Source organism: Penicillium roqueforti (genome assembly GCF_015533775.1).
Source record: "Penicillium roqueforti strain LCP96 04111 chromosome Unknown scaffold_01, whole genome shotgun sequence".
Taxonomy (NCBI): Eukaryota; Fungi; Ascomycota; class Eurotiomycetes; order Eurotiales; family Aspergillaceae; genus Penicillium; species Penicillium roqueforti.
Genome location: NW_024067565.1, coordinates 976,999 through 996,219, shown reverse-complemented (window position 1 = coordinate 996,219; position 19,221 = coordinate 976,999). Strand labels below are relative to the sequence as shown.

The window sequence follows — 19,221 nt, the reverse complement described above, 5'->3', positions numbered from 1 at the left end:
TGGTTCGTTATATTGTGTTTTATATTTTTTGTGGTGGAACATAAAACACCCCCCCCCCCCCTCCCCACATCCCCCCCCCCCCCCCCCCATTGCATGTCTGTGCCGCTCACTGCCTAAACCATCTTCCTCTTTATATTTGCGCCTCATTGTCTTTCATTTCAGACATCTCTTCGCTCCCAAAAATACTCGTTGCTGATTTATTTAGCACTTACAGCCCAATTCTTCCTATTTCGGCCTCGACCGACCGACTCCTACGTCAGCCTCGCAGCGCCCCCTCCGTGCTCGCCCCGCCCATCACTAAACCACCATCCCGATCCACCAATTCCTCTTGAAGGGATACAATCAAGCTGGCAGGAAATAAGCGCCGCAGTTTTTCTTCGCAGGGTGGGTTACTGAGCAGAATGTTCAGTGGCTCCTCGAGCCCACCTAAAGATAAAGTAGACGCACTCCCAGAGGCTGGCCTCGACCCCAACTCCTTGACCCTCCAAACCGATTCAATCGGTACCAGTCCACGAGATAAGAGATTCTCTCCGCCCAGCGCTGGGTTTTTCAACCGTCGACAAAGTGAAGAACAGGGTACCACTGGCGAGAAGAAGCGCAGGAGTAGTACCGTTACCAAAGCGGCAAATTTCTTCAATAGCGCCAAAAGTTCCCTGAACTTGAACGGCCGGGATAGTTCTGCGATCAGCACCAGTCCCTCGATTGCGGAAAGCCCACTACAGAAGCTTGGAAAGATGGACCCGGCCCTCAGCGTCCCTCAAGGGTCGTTCAATAACTCCGCCGGTGAATCTGCGCCGACTGCTCGGTCATCCTTCCGCGTTGGTGTTACCGAAGACCGTAATCGCAAATGTCGCCGGACAATGGAAGATACGCATGCCTATCTCTACAATTTCCTAGGCACCCCTGCCCCAACTGCACCAGAGCTAAATGGTGCTAGTTCCCCCAAGACTAGCGTGTCACAGTCATCAGAGGATTCATCTACCGTTGTAGAAACAGACAATGGCTATTTTGCGATTTTCGATGGGCATGCCGGCACCTTTGCCGCAGAGTGGTGTGGAAAGAAGTTGCATTTGATTCTTGAGGATGTCATGCGCAAAAGCCCAGGCACTCCCGTTCCAGAGCTTCTTGATCAGACTTTCACCAGTGTGGACCAGCAGTTGGAGAAATTGCCTGTCAAAAACTCTGGGTGCACAGCCGTCACTGCCGTGCTTCGGTGGGAAGATCGTGTACCCAACTCACAGTCGGCCACCGGTTCTTCTGCCATTGGCACGGCGGCTGCCGCGGCGACGAAAGCGGATGCGAATTCAGAGAATGTCGAAACCCCGACTCAAGCTACTCCGGGCGTCTCTGGTGTGCTCCCGAAGTTGCAGGACAAGGCTATTCGGCAACGGGTATTGTACACAGCCAACGTTGGCGATGCACGCATTGTATTATGTCGTAATGGGAAAGCACTTCGTTTGTCCTATGACCATAAGGGTAGCGATGAGAATGAAGGGAGAAGAGTTGCCAACGCTGGCGGGCTAATCCTGAACAACCGTGTGAATGGAGTTCTGGCCGTCACCCGTGCCTTGGGCGATGCATATTTGAAAGACCTTGTGACTGGGCATCCCTACACGACAGAGACGGTTATCCAGCCAGATTCCGATGAGTTTATCATCTTGGCCTGCGATGGTGTAAGTTGAAATCTATTCACAAAGTTGATGATACAAGAAAGCTAATTATAATTCAATAGCTATGGGACGTCTGCAGTGATCAGGAATCTGTCGATCTAATCCGGAACGTTCAAGATGCTCAACATGCCTCAAAGATTCTTGTTGACCACGCCCTTGCACGGTTCAGCACCGACAACCTGTCTTGCATGGTGATTCGCCTCGACTCCAACCGTGTCAAGGACATTGTCAACAACAATGCGGAATTGATAGGCGTGGACGGGGACCCGCATACAAAGGTGGCTGGGGGCGTGAGTGAGGCCGATAAGATTGTCGAGAAAGCACAGAAAAGCCTCGTGGCTTCCGGTCTTGCAGATAATCCCGCAGCGGCAGAGAAGGCCAATGAAGAGGTTCTTCAGAGAATGGCCAACAGCAATGACAAACAAGACCCCGGGCCCGAGACGTCATCTAAAGAGAATAACGACCTTCCCTCTGTGGACATTCTGAGTCCGAATAGAAGCCCGGACAACCCGTCCGGCTCGACTCAGTGATTTTACGACATGTTATGAAGCCGAAACACCATTCTGAAGCTGTGAAACGAATTGATAGAACGTGTCCATTTCTTTCTTTTCGTCTGCTATCTACATCTGGTGCTTCTGGGAGCAATGTACCCAACCCGGAATATCTTCTGGAGTTTCCCTTCCTGTCGCTTACTTATTACATTGCACATTGGCGTCAATGGTGCACACTGGTTGCCCGTTGTCTTCATTTTTCAACCTTTTGTTTATTACGAGATCAGACTTGGTGGTCTTGATGTCTTTTGTTAGCATAAGTCTTTCTATTCCTTCTATTATTAGGATATTTGTCCTGAATTTGGCCGCTATGAGATTAGGCTCTTTTGTTTTCCATCAAATGATTCTTTAAACCGAAGACATGGTACCTGTCTGTTGTATCCGCTGCTGGTGTAGGGTATGATCAGCAATGATGCGATGGACATTAGGATAGACAGTCGGTTGATTTGCTATGAACGAAAAGGATTTTGATTTAGAACGCCCTAGTTAGTCGTTTAAACTTGAGGCCTTGTGCATTATAATATCTTTTCCACCGTTCATCTAGAGAACGAAGATGATACAAAGAAAAAAACGAAAGAGATCGCACTTAACAGGACGCTAGAAAAGATGTCAAAAGAAGACAGCACTTGGAAGGTGGCCATATCTTCTTGTGATTTGATATATCTAAAAGTACAATTTATGGATGCTAGGATAAGCTAGACAGAGAGACAAGAGAGAAAATACAAAAAGCACCAACCATCAGACCAAAGCCAGAGGGAAATGGATATCAACACACACAAAACGTCTCGTCTTGGTCTGCGACGGACAGGAGAGAAGAAGAACGTCAATGACACCAAACGTCTACGCCTGCTCAAACGAACCATCGGCGATGATGTCCTCGCTAGGGACTGGAAGGTCCTCCTGGCCAATCATGTGGTTACGAGTCCAGCGCAGCTGACCGTGCTCAATGTAATCGGGCCAGTTCTTCGCAAACTGCGCATCGTACGTATCCTGCCACAAGATCTTAACAGACTTCTCCTGTGGCGCGTTGTGGTCCGCGCTAATCTGAACCTGCAGCTGCTCCTCGAGCGATGCAACCTCACCCGCACGTTCCTTAGCCTGCGCGGCCTCCTGCAGGAGAGCCGCACGTCTGCGCCTACGGGCCTTGAGAGTCTTGTATCCGGACTTGGAGCTCTCCGGCACACCCTCCACGATATGGTCTCGGTGCTTCTGCAGAACGAAAGCAATGTCGGCAATCGCGGTGGCCTTCTGGTTCATCAGGGCGTAAGCACGCTCCTTCTTCATCATGATCTGGCCCACTCTTCCCATGTTTTCCTTGTCCCATTGCTTCTGGTCCCTTAGGTCTACCGGCCGCTTCGAATCGAGATATTCTTGTGTCACGGTGATCATTTCCTTGGGCGGGGAGAGCTGGCGCAGCAACGCGAATTGCCGCAGGTGGTTATAGACGTTCAGTCCGACTTGTGCCTCGTTGAAGTGCACAGAGAAGTATGGCACCCACATATCCTTGCGGACTGTGGCGGGAATGGTCTTTTTGCCGTGGTTGACACATTGCTTGAGGAGGTTGTTTTTCTAAAGGTCCCAAAAGTTAGAAAATTGCGATACGGCGGACTGGAAGGATAGGACAGCATAGAGGGTTTCGCGAGAGACCGGAGCTTTCAAAGCCCGTGCCAGTAGGGGAAAAGAAACTCACCTCCAGGTAGCGAGTCAATGAGTATACAACCTGTTTCGTGCGGATGTTGTTGTACACGAAGATGTTCTTGCCGTGGCTGACGGAATTCAAGGCCTTCTGTAACCGTCGACCCTCCTTTTCCTGGTGATCTTTGAATGCATTTGAGCCCGGTACTCGGGGCTTTCCTTGAATTGGTAATTTCGGATCAATCGGTGGCCGGCGGATGAATTTCGTGGCCGCAAGTGCTGTTGCATCCAGCACCTTTTGGAAAGACTTTGCGTTGGAGGCCATTGCGGCCGAACCGGAGGCTGCGTACAGTCGATCTGGGAAGAATCGGGGCAGTGAGAAGTGCGGCTTTATTGCATTGGTGGGAGGCGCCAGACGGTGTTGATCGAGAGAGACGGGAGGTCGATTTTTTGACGGGGAACGCTGAGGTCTTGGCGCTTGCTCTCCGCATCATCTCTTATCAGCTCACTATTCTCTCTTTCGCCAATTCAATTGCTTCAAACTGCAATTTGCCTGTTACTGTTGTCTTTAATATGAGTGACTTGATTTATTAGCAACGCACTACTTAAACCACCGCGCTCTCCCGCAGCGCTGGCGTTATGGATGAGGACACGGAGCAGGATATAGGTGCCCGCAGAGAGAGGCCATGGCTCTATGCATGGGTATGTATGGAGAATGGAAGAGAACACGTCGGTGCTAGATCCTGACAAACTATTAGAACCGTAGGCTTCGGCATCTCCAGGGAATCTCTATACGCAACTTAGTTGTGACGCCTCCCCCGGCTCGAGCTCACGGCAAAACCATTGATGACGACGATATCCCAAATACCTTAAAGACGCCGTCGAAGATCCTATCGCAGAGCACAAACCGCACTTTGCAACCCTCTCGATCCTTCACTGATCTCAAGTCGCATTCCAGTCAACATGACAATGCAAAGGAGCCTGCGATGCCTTCTATGCGTCGCAGAAGTACCCTGTTCTGGAACGACCCCAATCCTCAAATTCGGCAGGTCAGACTCGAAGATATCACCAATAGCCGTATGGCGGACACATTCTTCTCACTTCATTGTGATGGTCTTAACAAGCCGGTCTATATTAGCGAGACGGTCGACCGTGCAAACAATCCGAGTTTCCGATTTTTCGACTTGAATCTGTGTGGCCCATATATCTCTCGAATGGACGAATTGACTCTGAGACTCTGGGCAAAGACCGGGGACATGTCTGGGTTTATTCTATTAGTTGAACTACAGTTGCATTTGCGATCGCTGCAGTTTTTGGGGAAAACATTGGAGAGCTTCCACCAACCACTTCCTGCGAACTCGATCCTTTTTCACTTCCCAGACGGTGTCTATTCCAATCTCACTGACCTTCCGCCGGTCGAAACATCGCTCCAAGCTGCAGGACAGAGGGCCACTGCAGAGGGTACTGTCTTACCATCCTCGTCCTATGACGCTTTGATGAGATTGGCCAATTTGGACGAATGTGTACAGGATGCACTGGCAACCAGGGAAAAATTGGAGGCTCAGATTAGCTCAATCCTACAGCAGAATGAGCGCTCATTGAATGTAGCGAGTGATGCAGCTGCGGCACAGGAAAAGCTTGCTCTTACCAAGCATTATGTCGCCATGGAGCGCAAACGAGTCCGCACCGCAGTCAGGCGCAAAGAAGAGCTCATTGCCAGTATCAAAGCCCGAAAAGAAGCGATGGAACAAGGCCGTAGTACTCAGGAAAAGACACGCGGTCATCTTCCCGAGGCTCAGGAGAGGTTAGTTTCCAGCGAGCAATTGCTCGAGCAAAATGGGGAGGATACCAAGGGCCAGGTCCGACGTATTGCTGAAGATCTTCTCACGATCTACCCCATTGAGCCCATCCCCGATGAACCCTTGGCATTTACCATCGCCGGGCTGGCCCTCCCAAACTCGACTTTCGAGGATATCGACCGTGAGGTAGTCGCAGCGGCATTGGGACACACAGCTCACTTGGTCTATCTGCTCTCATTCTATCTGTCGGTGCATCTCCCATACTCGATCAACGCGAACGGGTCAACATCATTCATACAAGACCCCATCTCTGCATCACTCCCACAGCGCACCTACCCCCTCTATCCGGTGAGTGTCCAGTATCGATTCGAGTACGCGGTCTTCTTGCTCAACAAAGACATTGAATACATCCTCATCAAACAAGGACTGCGCGTCTTGGATATCCGACACACTCTTCCGAATCTCAAGTACCTTCTTTACGTTCTTACTTCTGGCGACTCGGTGATCCCCGCCCGAAAAGCTGGTGGTGTTAGAGCTCTCGTTGCTGGGCGGTCCCCGCCTGATCTCTCACGTCGTGGCAGCGTGGACAGTGGTGCATCTGGTGAGCTGGTGCCGCCACGCAAAGCTTGGGAGTCAATGTCCCGGATGAACGTTAGCCTCGCCTCACAGCGGGTGAAATAGACAGGTTTTTTTTTCTAGTACAGAGAACAGAGAATGAATTGTGGAGGGTTGAATATACCGTTCAAGTGGAATTGCCACCAACTTTAGCCTGTGGCATTCCCCTGCTCCTTTTTCTTCTCGGTTTAGAAGCATTGTGCATTTACATCTTGAACGTCGGGGTTGAATTGTCGCATTTCTGAATTAGAATAGGATCTACTTTTCAAAGTAATGAGATGTACATGTGCATATATATATCTGTACATATGTAGGTGGTATTCTGGAATTCCGTGTCTTACCCCGCAGAGTTCTCATTATACAATGGAAACTACCAGGTCCAGTGACTGCGAGCAAACTCTGACTTCAATTGATATTTCGACCAAGAGATCTCCTTTGGCAATTTCAAGTGCAATTTCATCTTCTATTGTCTTTCCAAGACTCTGTGCCCACTGTTTTAGTCCGAGTCGTCGGAGTAAGAACACCCCCACCGCCTTTTTAAGGCTTATTCTCGCTTTCCATCGCTTTGTGTCGGAGCCTTCCCCATGATTGCGATCCACGAAATGGGGGACAATAATAGTGTGTACAGCAAGGCGGAGTCTGATGCACACCATCGCCGAGGATATCAGGCTTGTGATCCATGTCGCAAACGCAAGGTCAAGTGTGATCTAGGAAGTATGGACTCCCATTCCTTTTCATTCTGCGGTCGGACTGACCACAAAAAAAATAGGTGTCGATAATCCTCGCCCCCCACCCTGTGTTCGATGTCGTCGCGAAAGTAAACGATGTGAATTTTCGGCAACGCGTCGAAAGCGCAAGACCTCCGATGCCGAGGAAGATGAATTGGAGGCAGCGGCAATCCTCCATCGCGACAAGCGAATGATGATTGGGGAGGTGGCCAAGAATGAAAGTCAAGGTCCGCCATTTGCGCCTTCCGATACACCTCAGTTCGACCGTGAAGCCGTGCTTGCCCAACAGAGATGGTCCGAGGCACCTTCTGCACCTCATGCACTTCATGCGCCACATGCGCCTCCAGCACCTCCAACTCCGCGTTACATGCCCAGTGTGCCAACAACACGACCTCCTATATATCCTGGCATCGAACGGCCTGCACCACCTAGCTATGGAGGGCCTCCGATGATGAATCGCACAGCAGTAGAGTTGCTGTCACCGGCAATTACAAACACCCACGACGCTCTGCATCTTCTCTCTGAAGCTGCAGGCAGGACAGAGGATCTCAACCGCCAGAGCCTCGAAAATCGGCTTGCTGCACGACAGTCTGTCTCGTCCTTTAACTCGGGGCCTTCACCTCTACCACAAGGTAGTTCACCTCGAAGTTTGGGTGGGTCCTTTGTGCGGACACCTCGATCAGGAATGTCTATGGGCGGGTCAACATACTACCCGGGTGGTGCTTCAGGGCCGGTAGATCCCCAGATCGCGGATCCCGGCCCCCAAAGGGAAAGCCCAGTCAACAACCCTCCCCCAGAGCCGACATATCTGGACGCAATCCGAGCCTGGTCACGATTGCGATTCGTCCGTGCCGGTTGGCTTACAGTGGAGGAAGGCATGGACTATGTGGCGTATTACTATGAACACCTCGCGCCGATGAGCCCTGTTGTAATCCCTGATTTTTCTCATCCTTCTACACACCGCACGTTGCTTACCGATGAGCCAGTGCTGGCGGTTACAATTCTCACTATCGCATCTAGGCATCTGAAACCCAAGGGTGAGGGTGCCAATACGCGGGCATTCTATATCCATGATCGTCTCTGGGCATATCTACGCAGCATGGTAGAACGCCTATTCTGGGGCCAAGAGAAATTTGACGCTGGGACCTCGGGCATTGGCCGATCTCGATCACTTGATTCGAGTTCATCAACGTCAAGCAAAGGTAGTATGGGTGGGCAATTGAGGTCGCTGGGCACTATAGAAGCTATGCTTCTTCTTACAGAGTGGCACCCACGAAACCTACACTTTCCACCGGGCGACGATGAAAATTCTCTTTTGGATACAGATCCCCAGATATACAGTCAGGCCGACCACCAGGACAACGACGGCGAGAATAATAGCAAAGGCTCAGAGGGAAGGGTCGCGTTTCAAAAATGGCTGGAACCGGCCTGGCGATCGGATCGGATGTCATGGATGCTACTGAGTACGGCGCAAGCTCTAGCTTTTGAACTTGGTGTCTTCGACCCGAAGGGAGATGCCAAGGCGGCTAATGAGTCGCTATCCGAGCAAACACGGAAACGTCGACTACGGCGTTTGATTCTTGTGTTTATTACGCATAGTAGTGGACGTCTTGGGATCCCCTCTATGCTCCCATTGCCTCAATGGGGGCAGGATATCACGCCGACATCCGCTGATGCAAATGATGCTGATGCCAATCTTGATCGGATGCAGGATTGCTGGATTAGCATTTCGAAAATTGTCTATCAAGCCAATCATTTGCTGTTTGCATCTAGTGACCAGACGATGGATCTGATCAGGAGTGGGAGATATCGTGAGCAGATCGACCGCTTCCAACCTTATCTACGAGATTTCCAGCAGCAGCTGGACAGTGTGACTCGTAAGTCAATTGGCCGTTGAATATGGATAAGAAAGCTAACAGAAAGAAGTCTCACCAGCAATGCGGAGCGTTTTGCTGATTGAGCTCGAGTACACCCGTAAGTTGACAGCCTGATTCGTTGAAGGATAACAGCTGACATGGAAGCAGGTCTCTATATAAATTCCCTCGCTCTACAAGCGGTCGTTGATCGATGGACTACCATGTCCAACGAATCCACCCAGACTCATAACCAGACCCAGAATGGCCAACCAGGATCGGGGCCGTCTAACAGCAGCAGCAGCTGGTTCCAAACGTTGAACGAGCTCTACCGTGTTAATGAGCATTATATCCAGGAAGTCATTGATTCGTCGCGCAAAATCCTGCAAACAGTATTGGAAGGCCTTGTCCCTGAAGGTCGTCTCAGACACGCACCCATTCGAACGTTTTTCCGAATCTTGTCTGGAATGATCTTCATCTTGAAGGTATGGTCTCTAGTGGAAACCCCGGCAAGCATAATACTAATCTTGACCATAGACTTTCACTCTAGGTGCCAGAGAAGACGACGTGCGAGTCTCTCTAGACCTGCAGGACCGGACGGTAGAGGCACTGCGCAATTATGTTGTGGATGACGTGCACCTCAGCAACACGGTAGCCCGGCTTCTCGAGCTTCTCACTAGCAGCATTCGGACGCGCTTTCTGCGCTTTGCACCGCATGACCGCGGCGCAGACGGAGACGGACATGATCGTACCTCAGTCTCAGGCTCTCGGCCTCATTCACCATCGCGCGATCACTCAACGACTCGTCGTGAGGGCCCGAATACACCCTGGTCCGCTAACCAGGGTCATGATACGACGTCAGGCGGGTCGGGCCTAGGATATGTGGATACTCCTGGCACCGGCCCCCCGATGGTGTCAGGAAATGACCCACTGGCGAACATTCCTGCCCAGCCGATCAACTCATCCAACCTCAACGTATCCTTCATGCCGCCTCCGCCGTCCGTGTACCACAACTACTACGAATCCAGCTCGACATTCCCTGCCAATGATATGGACCGATCATCGCCAAACCATGTCCCCTCATCACAGCCTATGGGGGACAGCCACCACTCTACCTCCGGCGCGCTTCCGGATTGGTTTGCCTTGCCTCTTGATCAATTCTTCAACAGCTCCACCGGAATTGTTGACCAGGGCCTTGGTGGGACGGGACCCATGCTTGGCGAGTTTGACATGCTCGAGGTACTCCTCAATGAGGGGTATGATGGAAACACCAACGGCGAGGGTGAGACTGGGGCCGGGTTATCGTCCCAGTACCTGTGATGAAAATAATGATGATGACGAACAATTTGGTATTCTTTTTAGTCTTACACTTTAATATGGGAGTCTTTTTCGGGATCTAGCTCATGGTCTGTACCTTTTTCTATTATTTTGCTTGAAATTATATACCCCTGAGTTTTCCACCCGGCGTTTCTTATTTCTTGTCTACACCATTTGCCGTAATTTGCATCAACCGATTCTTCTGCCGATGGTGCTATTACTGCAGCCCATCATTGATTATTGCGAATCCCTATACCTCCCCGGCGGTGTCCGTCGGGGGGTTATTCGATTGCGGGGTCTCTAGTTTCATGCAGAAATCAAGTACTTTTATTCTCCTGACTTTCACATGATATTTTAAAAGTTTCTTGGGCCGCGGAGGTTGAAGCTTTCGGGTGGCTTTGGCCTTATAATGGTGATACGAGATGGGTTAAGCTTGAGAACAATGTAAATATAGTAACTATTGCCGTATTTCATTACAGTCAGGTCGAGAGTAATACATTACCATAAGAGTCACCTCATAGACTACAAACAATGCGATTGATGGCATGCACGGCACTCAATTATCCCTGCCGAGTACGTAGGGTCTACTATCTTACTCGCCGATCCCATGAGCAGATCGCCATCTCGACGGCCGCTAGATCCTTCGATGCCTTCGATGCAGATAAGAGCCGCTATTTGGTCTCTCTCCGTGAAGGGTCACATCGGTCTGGCATCGTGGACCCCATGTTGATGTTCTGTATAAGGATTGGTGGAGCATACAATGCAGGGACGGATCCCCGTCGGAGATTATAACTGTTCTTGTTTCATTGAGAGCTAGTATGGCCTTACTAGGCACTAGGTTAAACCCAAAAGGCTCATACGCAGAATGTCTCTCATCCAATGAGGCCAAATTACCCTAATGGAGCGATGTGACCTAGTTTTGGCCTTTCGCGCAGGTGATTGGCTGTCGTGGAGATAACGGGCGATGATCGTCAGGGCTCTAGTCTCCAGCGTCTCTGAACAATCCCTCGATGCAGCGTGACTACAACATAGCCGAAAGACAATCCAAGTAGTCTGGCTATCGGCTTGAGCCAATGGCAACCTATTGTCCTCTTACACAAGGATGGCCAAGTATGGCGATCGACCAGTCTTCACCCAATGATGTATCCAGACGCAGTCTCTCAAGACAACGCCTTGGCCTGGCCGGACTTCTCCGTTCTGCTTAGATAGCTTGTTACAACCAAGCTCCCTGGGCATTTTGCTTGTGTTGCATCTCATACATCTCCCGCCCCTGTGCGCTGGCCGCGCTAATCCTCTTACGTCCATTTGATACCATCTTAGCTTCTTGAGACCCTGGCACTATGTCCCTTTTTGGCTTGACCCCTCAATCGCCTACTTGGCGGACTCCGTCGTGCTCCTGGATGGCCGATGGTATCCGTGACGATCTCGAAGTTTCTCTTCGACTTGACTGGATTCTGCAGGATCGTCATGTTTCCTTCCTACAAGGGTATTATCACCTTGTCCTGGATGTTGCGATAGACAGCCCCGTTGATGCCTTCTACTCGGACGCCGGCGGATTTCATCCATCAGGAAAGCTATAAAGGAGGTCTTGCCTCCATCTCTTTATGAAATCCATCCTCTCCAGCATCGTCTTCGTTCACAATAGATCTATTCATTCTTCTATAGAACTATCACGATGGTTGTCTTCAGCCAAGTTACCGTCGCTCTCACCTGCTTCTCGGCCATTGCTTCAGCTGCGGCTGTGCCGGTCAAGAGCCCCCGCAAGGGCTTCACTGTGAACCAGGTGCAGAAGGCTGTTCCCGGTACCAGGACTGTCAACTTGCCTGGTCTGTACGCCAATGCACTGGTCAAGTATGGTGCTACTGTGCCGGCCACAGTTCACGCTGCTGCCGTGAGCGGTTCCGCCATTACCACGCCCGAGGCCGACGACGTTGAGTATCTCACTCCAGTCACCATTGGCAGCTCTACCTTGAACTTGGACTTCGACACTGGCTCTGCTGACCTGTAAGTTGGTTGATATGGCATGACTAGCAAGGGCAACAACTGACAATTCATATAGCTGGGTCTTCTCTAGCGAGCTTACCTCTTCGCAGCAGTCCGGCCACGACGTCTACAACGTTGGCAGCTCCGGCACTAAGCTGTCCGGTGCTAGCTGGTCCATTTCATACGGCGATGGCAGCAGTGCTAGCGGTGATGTCTACAAGGACACCGTCACTGTTGGTGGAGTCAAGGCCACTGGCCAAGCTGTTGAGGCTGCCAAGAAGATCAGCTCGCAGTTCCTGCAGGACAAGAACAACGATGGTCTGCTGGGTCTGGCTTTCAGCTCCATCAACACCGTCAGCCCTACCCCCCAGAAGACCTTCTTCGACACCGTCAAGTCTAGCCTTGGCGAGCCTCTGTTCGCCGTGACTCTCAAGCACGGCGCCCCTGGCACCTACGACTTCGGCTACATCGACTCGGATAAGTACACCGGAACTTTGGCCTACGCCGACGTTGATGACTCCGATGGTTTCTGGTCCTTCACTGCCGACAGCTACAAGATCGGCACTGGTGCTGCTGGCAAGTCTATTACCGGAATTGCTGGTGAGTTACATTCTCCCTTGTGGACATCCATGCTTTGTTTACCATGACTAATCTCTTGAATTGTATAGATACCGGTACCACTCTCCTCCTGCTCGATAGCTCTATTGTCACCGCCTACTACAAGAAGGTTACCGGCTCCCAGAACAGCAGCTCTGCTGGTGGTTATATCTTCCCTTGCAGCGCCACTCTGCCTGACTTCACTGTGACCATCAATGGCTACGATGCCGTTGTTCCCGGCAAGTACATCAACTTCGCACCTGTCTCTACCGGTAGCTCCAGCTGCTACGGTGGTATCCAGAGCAACTCTGGCATTGGCTTCTCCATCTTCGGTGATATCTTCCTCAAGAGCCAGTACGTCGTTTTCGACTCCGAGGGACCTCGTCTTGGCTTCGCTGCCCAGGCATAAATGGAATAAATCTCTTGATGAGATGGTACCCATGGAATATCGGCGATTCTTATGTGTGATAATGTTGTACAGCGAAGAGCGATGTGATACATGGATGATAGATATGTTGGATTCGATCAGTCAACATAGTGAAATTTGGCCCTTGACTCAGCTAAGCTTATACATATCAATACAATGGGCATGCATATATTGGTGAAACCGTGAGATATAGAAGAGTGTACGGAGTAGACCCAACATCAACGGTGTGGCGATAAGCGTGAGGAATTTGTGGAGGAGCCAATGCGGAGCCGAGAAATGGGCGGAGCATCCAGACTTTCACCTTAATTCCTTAATTCCTTGTCTCCTTGTAGATTTATCTCCTTTATGATCTTACGACCTTCATTCTTTTCTCGGAGTAGGACAGAAAGAAAACATTGCTCGTCTCGTGTCCCCCGACTCTCACACCGCCGTTGCTGTTTCTCCAGTTCCCTTCCAGAATCGCCCCCCCCCCGGATTTTGGATTCGCACCGTCTGTACGCGATCAGAGTCAATAATGGGAGTTTAACCAGTGAAGGGTCTACGACAAGGGCGTATCGGTGGAAATTGCGCGGTTTATGAACTGTTTCCTGTGACGGCGATTCGAGGCCGTTCACATCGAGTCACATCATGGAAAATGACTTCCACTTGCTTCCCCGCCAGATCTGGGCGAATCCAACACCGACTACGACGAAGGTTTATACGCCGGGCTGTACGCCTGTCGTCTTGCCTATCAATGGTATGTAATCTCCTATCTTCATCGACACTTTGGTCCTTGGGCCGCAGGCTGCAGTTTGCCGGTCGCAGACTTGGTGTTTGGAACGCCCCTTCTAGAATCATATCTAATTACGAGGTGCGAATTCTTTATAGGACTCGTTTATCTTAATAAGTCATTCGCTATTACCCTCAGTGAAAATGCCGTCTTCGAGCCTGTCTGCACTGGCTCCCCAACCGATGAGGTTCACATCTCCGCCGTTCTCGATACGCGCGATCCATTTTATTCCTCCATTACCCCACAGCTATATGCCATCGGTTGTGCGACTGTCGTGAGCTATCTCCTCGTCATAATCCTTCTCATCACGCCACGCACGTTTTACGTCGGCGGCCCCGGCGGCGGCGCCAACTTCCTCGGCCGCCATGGGATGATCAGCGGCTCATATAGCGGGAACTCGTCGGTGGTTGGAGTCGGCGGACGACCGTGGCTACAGAAAGTGGCTGCGATCTTGGTTGCGATCTCGCTGACTATCGCCACGGTGGATTCTTTCCGAGTCGCCGAGCGGCAGTATAACTATGGGTTTTCCGATGCCGAGGCGCTTTCCCAGGAGGTTATCGACGGCATGGAAATTCGCATCGTGCGCGTCATATCGAGTACATTTCTGTGGCTTGCGCAGGTTCAGACGTTGATTCGATTGTTCCCGCGACATAAGGAAAAAGTTATGATCAAATGGGCTGGGTTTGCGTTGATTGTGCTGGATACGACTTTTAGTATTTTGGACAATTTTTGGGCGAGGAACGCTCCGACACGACCCAGGCTATACGAGGATGCCATTCCTGCTCTGAGCTACTTGTTCGAATTGTCGCTTAACCTTCTCTATGCCGCTTGGGTGATTTTCTACTCGATATCCAAGCACCGATACGCATTTTTCCACCCCAAGATGCGGAATATCTGCTTAGTGGCTCTTCTCTCGCTATGCGCCATTTTGATACCTGTTGTCTTTTTTGTTTTGGATATTGCCAAGCCTGAAGTTGCTGGCTGGGGTACCTATATTCGATGGGTTGGCTCTGCAGCGGCCAGTGTGGTGGTCTGGGAATGGGTAGAACGTATTGAAGCGCTGGAACGAGATGAAACCAAGGATGGGATTCTTGGACGAGAGGTTTTTGATGGCGATGAAATGCTTGAAGTCACTCCATCCGAGGAAGTTGACTGGCCGCGATTCTCCCCACAAGGACACGACCAAGGTGGCGGCAATGGCGCATCGTCAGGATGGGGCGGCGTGATGGGTTTAGCCCATCGACCTCTACGGGCTCGGGCTGGATTGCCTCTTGGCAATCGAAACAAAAGAGCCAGAGCACCACCATATAGCCAAGCCGCTGCGTCGGCGCCGCGGGGCCCAAACGGTCACCGGCCTACTCCACCCCCAGCGGCGATCACACCGATCAGCCGTGCTGATACTACCAGTGCAGCAAGCACAGTGTACAATGTCCGATATCATCCAGTGGCTAGCCCTACGCCTCCGGTCGCAATGCCAAATATGCACGAGGAGGAGGAAATGGACGAAGCCAAGGAACTCGAAGGCAGGGAGCCACATACTCCGGGTATCCATAATCAAGCTCTTTCCGTTCAAAATACCCGAGAACAATCCCCGCAGATCGTGCAAGCCGATCCACGATGGCATGTTCTCCTGCACCCATTCAAGAGGCGACGTGCATCTCTGCCCAAAGAAGTGGCGTATGCACAAGCCGAGGAAGAATTCTCAGAACACAGACCATCTGCTGCAGCAGAAGAGGCCGAGGCAGAAGCAAAAGCTGCCCGGTCTCGAGCCGATCTCTTCTTTTCTCTCCATCGCAAAGCCCGACCAGGCGCTGGACCACAAAACACCGACGGCTCATTACCAGTCACTGTTATTCCAGCGCGTCGCCGCGGCCAGCACACATGGTCCCCGCAAAACCGCCTGCTGGAGGACACCCAGCCACCGGGAGAGAGCCGGCCGATAGAACCTCAACATCACGGAGCGCCCTCCACTCGTCCCAATCTGCCTGTGCGGGTGATTCCTTCTCGACCAGAAGCGTCTGCTCCATGGACGGAGGCAGATGTAGAGCGAGGAGGTGGAGACTATGTCCTACACTACGACCCAGAAGCTGCGGCGCTGATCAACGAGGATATCAGCCATTTGGATCGTGAACTTGTCACAAATTACGACCAACAAAGCTGGACAGATACGAGTTACTCGGAAGAAAGGAACGATGTGTCAGCGGAACAGACTGGGACATCCGAGTCCCTTGTGCACGGGCCTTCAAACGGCCAGCATGGCCAAAGTTCTCCATAAAACGCCATTTTACGGCATCGCGTGTGGCCGACGGATTCAGGGGCCGAATGGAGGCTGAGGAGCTAGGCCCGGGACGATTTCTTGGTGTTCTAGGCAGTTATATTTGGCCATTTCACGGAGTTTATGGATTTGATATTATCGGCAAGGTGTTGGGAGGATTCCGTTCGACATCTTAGAAAGATACCCATTATAATTTTGAAATTGAATATAATATTGCATCCATACTTAGTCCTCTCATAGTTGATACTCTCTACAGGCTTGTAGTGGTGGTAGTGGTGACTATCGCTGATCTCTGCTTGGCTGCTGGCTGACCAAGGGCTGGCTTACGAAAGTGGAGACGAAATTTCACTCGGGAACTCGCGATTCCGGTGCATTTCCCTGCATTCTTTGTATCTCTATGTGACACCTTACCTTGGACGTCGCATCATGGCGACCGTCAATCGAAACATGTTCGGAGCGAGCATAACTGAACCGCCTGGCGGTGCCCAGTTGATGGCTCTGCCGTTGAACCTCATTGCGGAGATTGTGTCACATGTGAGAGATAACTCCGCACATCTCATTTCCATATCTGACATGCTGTTGTTAGGTCGACGACACAGGCGATCTCGCCCGGCTATGTCGAACATGTCGAGTCCTCAATTATATGGCGCTGCCACAGCTGTACCGCAGCCTGACGCTGACCTCCTACGACAAAATCCGTTATCGCGACGAACAACCAGAAGGAATCGGGAGCGCTAGTCCCTTCACGATGGGATTGAATGCCATTATTACACGATCTTATGCGACGCTGGTACGATCGATGACACTACGGGGTGAATGGAAGGAATACGAGCTGGAGGAGCATGCCCAAGTCGGCCGGGTGCCCGACGCATCGATGTTGCTGAACATCGCCGCACGCGCTGCCATAGATCGCATGACTAATTTGGAAAGCTTCCATTGGGAATTGAACACCAAAATGCTCGACACGGTTTTTCTGGGGTTGACACAGCTGCCGAAGCTCACGTCTCTGACTATCCGGTTCCCGTCCAGTCGTCACCCACAACCCACTTTCGTCATTCCCGGCATGCCGCATTTGCGATGTCTCAAAATCACCGATATCGACCCGCTATGCTACCCCGATGATATCTCGACTCTTCTTTATAAGAGTAGGAAACTGCGCGAATTGAAACTACATTGGTCGCCACGGATGCGCGATGCACACGAGCCTAGTGTCTCTCTGCATGATTACTTCCGCAAGCTGATCGCAAGCAAGCAGCCACTGGCGGTTAAGAAGATGACGTTCCAGAATCTATATGCCTTCCACACCGAAGAGTTCAACTGGGCTTTTGATCCGACTACTGTCGAAGACGTCACATTTCTCAGTGGCCTTGATGGCTCAAGTCTGGTCAACACATTCGTCGAGAACAGCTGGCCGACAGTCCCGCCTCATGCCAAGCTCCGCATGAAATCCATCCGGATGGATGCAGTGTCAAAGCGGAGCGCGGAGTTCATTGGGAATTTCTCTGGACTCGAACGGCTATACTTTGTCAATGTCACATCCGAATCAAGCGACATCCTCAATTGCCCACGGCCCGGAGGAGGGGTGGTCTCATCGGCGCTCACACCGCCAGTATCCGAACATCATTCGTCTGGTGCGCCCGGCGGAACCACAGCCAACTCCCCTATTACTTCTGCTTCTCCAGCTAGCCAGCTTAATGCTATAGCTAGTATGCGAGACATCTACCTCTCAAATATTACCACAAATCACGGCGCGACATTGCGCCATCTCCTTCTTCCATCTAAATGGCCTCTCTCCACCGGGATGGTCGCGCGACTCGTCCATAGCTGTCCGAATTTGGAGCAGCTTGCCCTTGCCACCGAGTTTTCTAGTATGGACTCATTGGGTCTACTAATACCTTTCCTCCGGAAGTTGAAAGCGATCCGGCTTCTCATACCCCCACCTACCGGGCAGGCGTCAGGTGGTCCTGCAACTTCTGCACTGAAGATATACCCATCTGCCCGATTTGATAGCATTAAAATGGTGCAAGAAACTTTCGCGAATGCCAAGACTTTTGCAGAAGTGGTGGACATCGACGACTCGATCCTGACCGAAATGTTGAGCTACGACCTTGCCAACAAGCAAGTTTACGGAAACGTGAAGATTATCAGCATGGGCTGGAAAGCCTGGGAGTTGAAGGACTTCTACAAAGCCCCAATACCATTAGGAACCAATAAAGAGTCTCAAACACCAAACGGTGATAATGCATCCCCAGAGACCACCACAGACAGTTCCGCTCCCACGCAAGGTACCGACGGCATTGGACCCAGCGCACCGTATCAGCCTGCCGTCTCCCATAAGTCGCCCGATACACAAACAACACATATCTCTTCTTGGTCGAAGTCACCCGGCACAAGACCAATCCTACCGCCATCAACATTAGGGAAACGATCACGCGATCTAGATGGCTGCGAAACTCACAGACCGCCACCCTGCCCGAGGACACCCAACAGAGCCGAAGACAACGAGGGTGTTCCGGTCTACGGCTGCTACCCGCACACCTTTACTGATGATGGCTTTGTGTGGAAACGGCGCGCGCGACGGGTAGGATGGGAGGTTCTACAGCATTGGGAGGTGTGGGCGTTGGACTCGCAGGAGATTTAAGACGGTTGTCCTTCGCATTCTGGCGTCATGATACAAAGGAGTTTGGCATACCAAAGAGCGGTGTTGGTTTTTTATCCCTAGGCCTGGGTTTGAGGTGTTTCACTTTAGAGCTAAAGCAGGTTATATCCTGTGCTACTCGGCGTTGGAAAAGTATATATACTACATGTGGGGATATCTCCTCTCTATGGGGTTTATGTCCCTCTTATTTGTAAATTGAATTTTATTAGATATTCTGGATAGAAAAAGTGGGAGTATGGTCCATTCAGACTAAGCTATATTGAATGTAGCCTAGGTGTGCAGGGCTATACGGATGACACTGCCGGTTATCAACGGTGCAATGACTTGAAGAAAGGTCCTCTTA

The 19,221-nt window shown here is 51.2% G+C and overlaps 7 protein-coding genes across 7 annotated transcripts; 6 read left to right on the top strand and 1 right to left on the bottom strand.

The window, feature by feature from the left end:
* Positions 1–401: 401 nt before the first annotated feature.
* Positions 402–2,200, top strand: ptcG (type 2C protein phosphatase PTC1; the record flags this gene model as incomplete). Its single annotated transcript, XM_039071539.1, has 2 exons — positions 402–1,673; positions 1,733–2,200. 2 exons carry the CDS (start codon positions 402–404, stop codon positions 2,198–2,200), a joined length of 1,740 nt encoding a protein of 579 aa, XP_038933330.1.
* An 861-nt stretch (positions 2,201–3,061) lies between these two features.
* On the bottom strand, positions 3,062–4,181 carry LCP9604111_780 (mitochondrial 54S ribosomal protein mL67; the record flags this gene model as incomplete). Its single annotated transcript, XM_039071527.1, has 2 exons — positions 3,062–3,790; positions 3,912–4,181. The coding sequence occupies 2 exons, from the start codon at positions 4,179–4,181 to the stop codon at positions 3,062–3,064; spliced, it is 999 nt and encodes a 332-aa protein (XP_038933328.1).
* Positions 4,182–4,495: 314 nt separating this feature from the next.
* On the top strand, positions 4,496–6,336 carry LCP9604111_779 (putative UV radiation resistance protein (UVRAG); the record flags this gene model as incomplete). The annotated part of the gene is made up of 2 exons (XM_039071516.1): positions 4,496–4,558; positions 4,615–6,336. The coding sequence occupies 2 exons, from the start codon at positions 4,496–4,498 to the stop codon at positions 6,334–6,336; spliced, it is 1,785 nt and encodes a 594-aa protein (XP_038933327.1).
* A 536-nt stretch (positions 6,337–6,872) lies between these two features.
* On the top strand, positions 6,873–10,171 carry LCP9604111_778 (Zn(II)2Cys6 transcription factor domain-containing protein; the record flags this gene model as incomplete). Its single annotated transcript, XM_039071505.1, has 5 exons — positions 6,873–6,984; positions 7,040–8,875; positions 8,925–8,972; positions 9,023–9,336; positions 9,389–10,171. 5 exons carry the CDS (start codon positions 6,873–6,875, stop codon positions 10,169–10,171), a joined length of 3,093 nt encoding a protein of 1,030 aa, XP_038933326.1.
* Positions 10,172–11,843: 1,672 nt separating this feature from the next.
* LCP9604111_777 (pepsin-like aspartic protease) lies at positions 11,844–13,157 on the top strand (the record flags this gene model as incomplete). The annotated part of the gene is made up of 3 exons (XM_039071494.1): positions 11,844–12,172; positions 12,228–12,751; positions 12,820–13,157. The coding sequence occupies 3 exons, from the start codon at positions 11,844–11,846 to the stop codon at positions 13,155–13,157; spliced, it is 1,191 nt and encodes a 396-aa protein (XP_038933325.1).
* Positions 13,158–13,802: 645 nt separating this feature from the next.
* LCP9604111_776 (PalH/RIM21 family protein) lies at positions 13,803–16,219 on the top strand (the record flags this gene model as incomplete). The annotated part of the gene is made up of 2 exons (XM_039071483.1): positions 13,803–13,911; positions 14,043–16,219. The coding sequence occupies 2 exons, from the start codon at positions 13,803–13,805 to the stop codon at positions 16,217–16,219; spliced, it is 2,286 nt and encodes a 761-aa protein (XP_038933324.1).
* A 426-nt stretch (positions 16,220–16,645) lies between these two features.
* LCP9604111_775 (uncharacterized protein) lies at positions 16,646–18,860 on the top strand (the record flags this gene model as incomplete). The annotated part of the gene is made up of 2 exons (XM_039071472.1): positions 16,646–16,753; positions 16,806–18,860. The coding sequence occupies 2 exons, from the start codon at positions 16,646–16,648 to the stop codon at positions 18,858–18,860; spliced, it is 2,163 nt and encodes a 720-aa protein (XP_038933323.1).
* Positions 18,861–19,221: the final 361 nt, after the last annotated feature.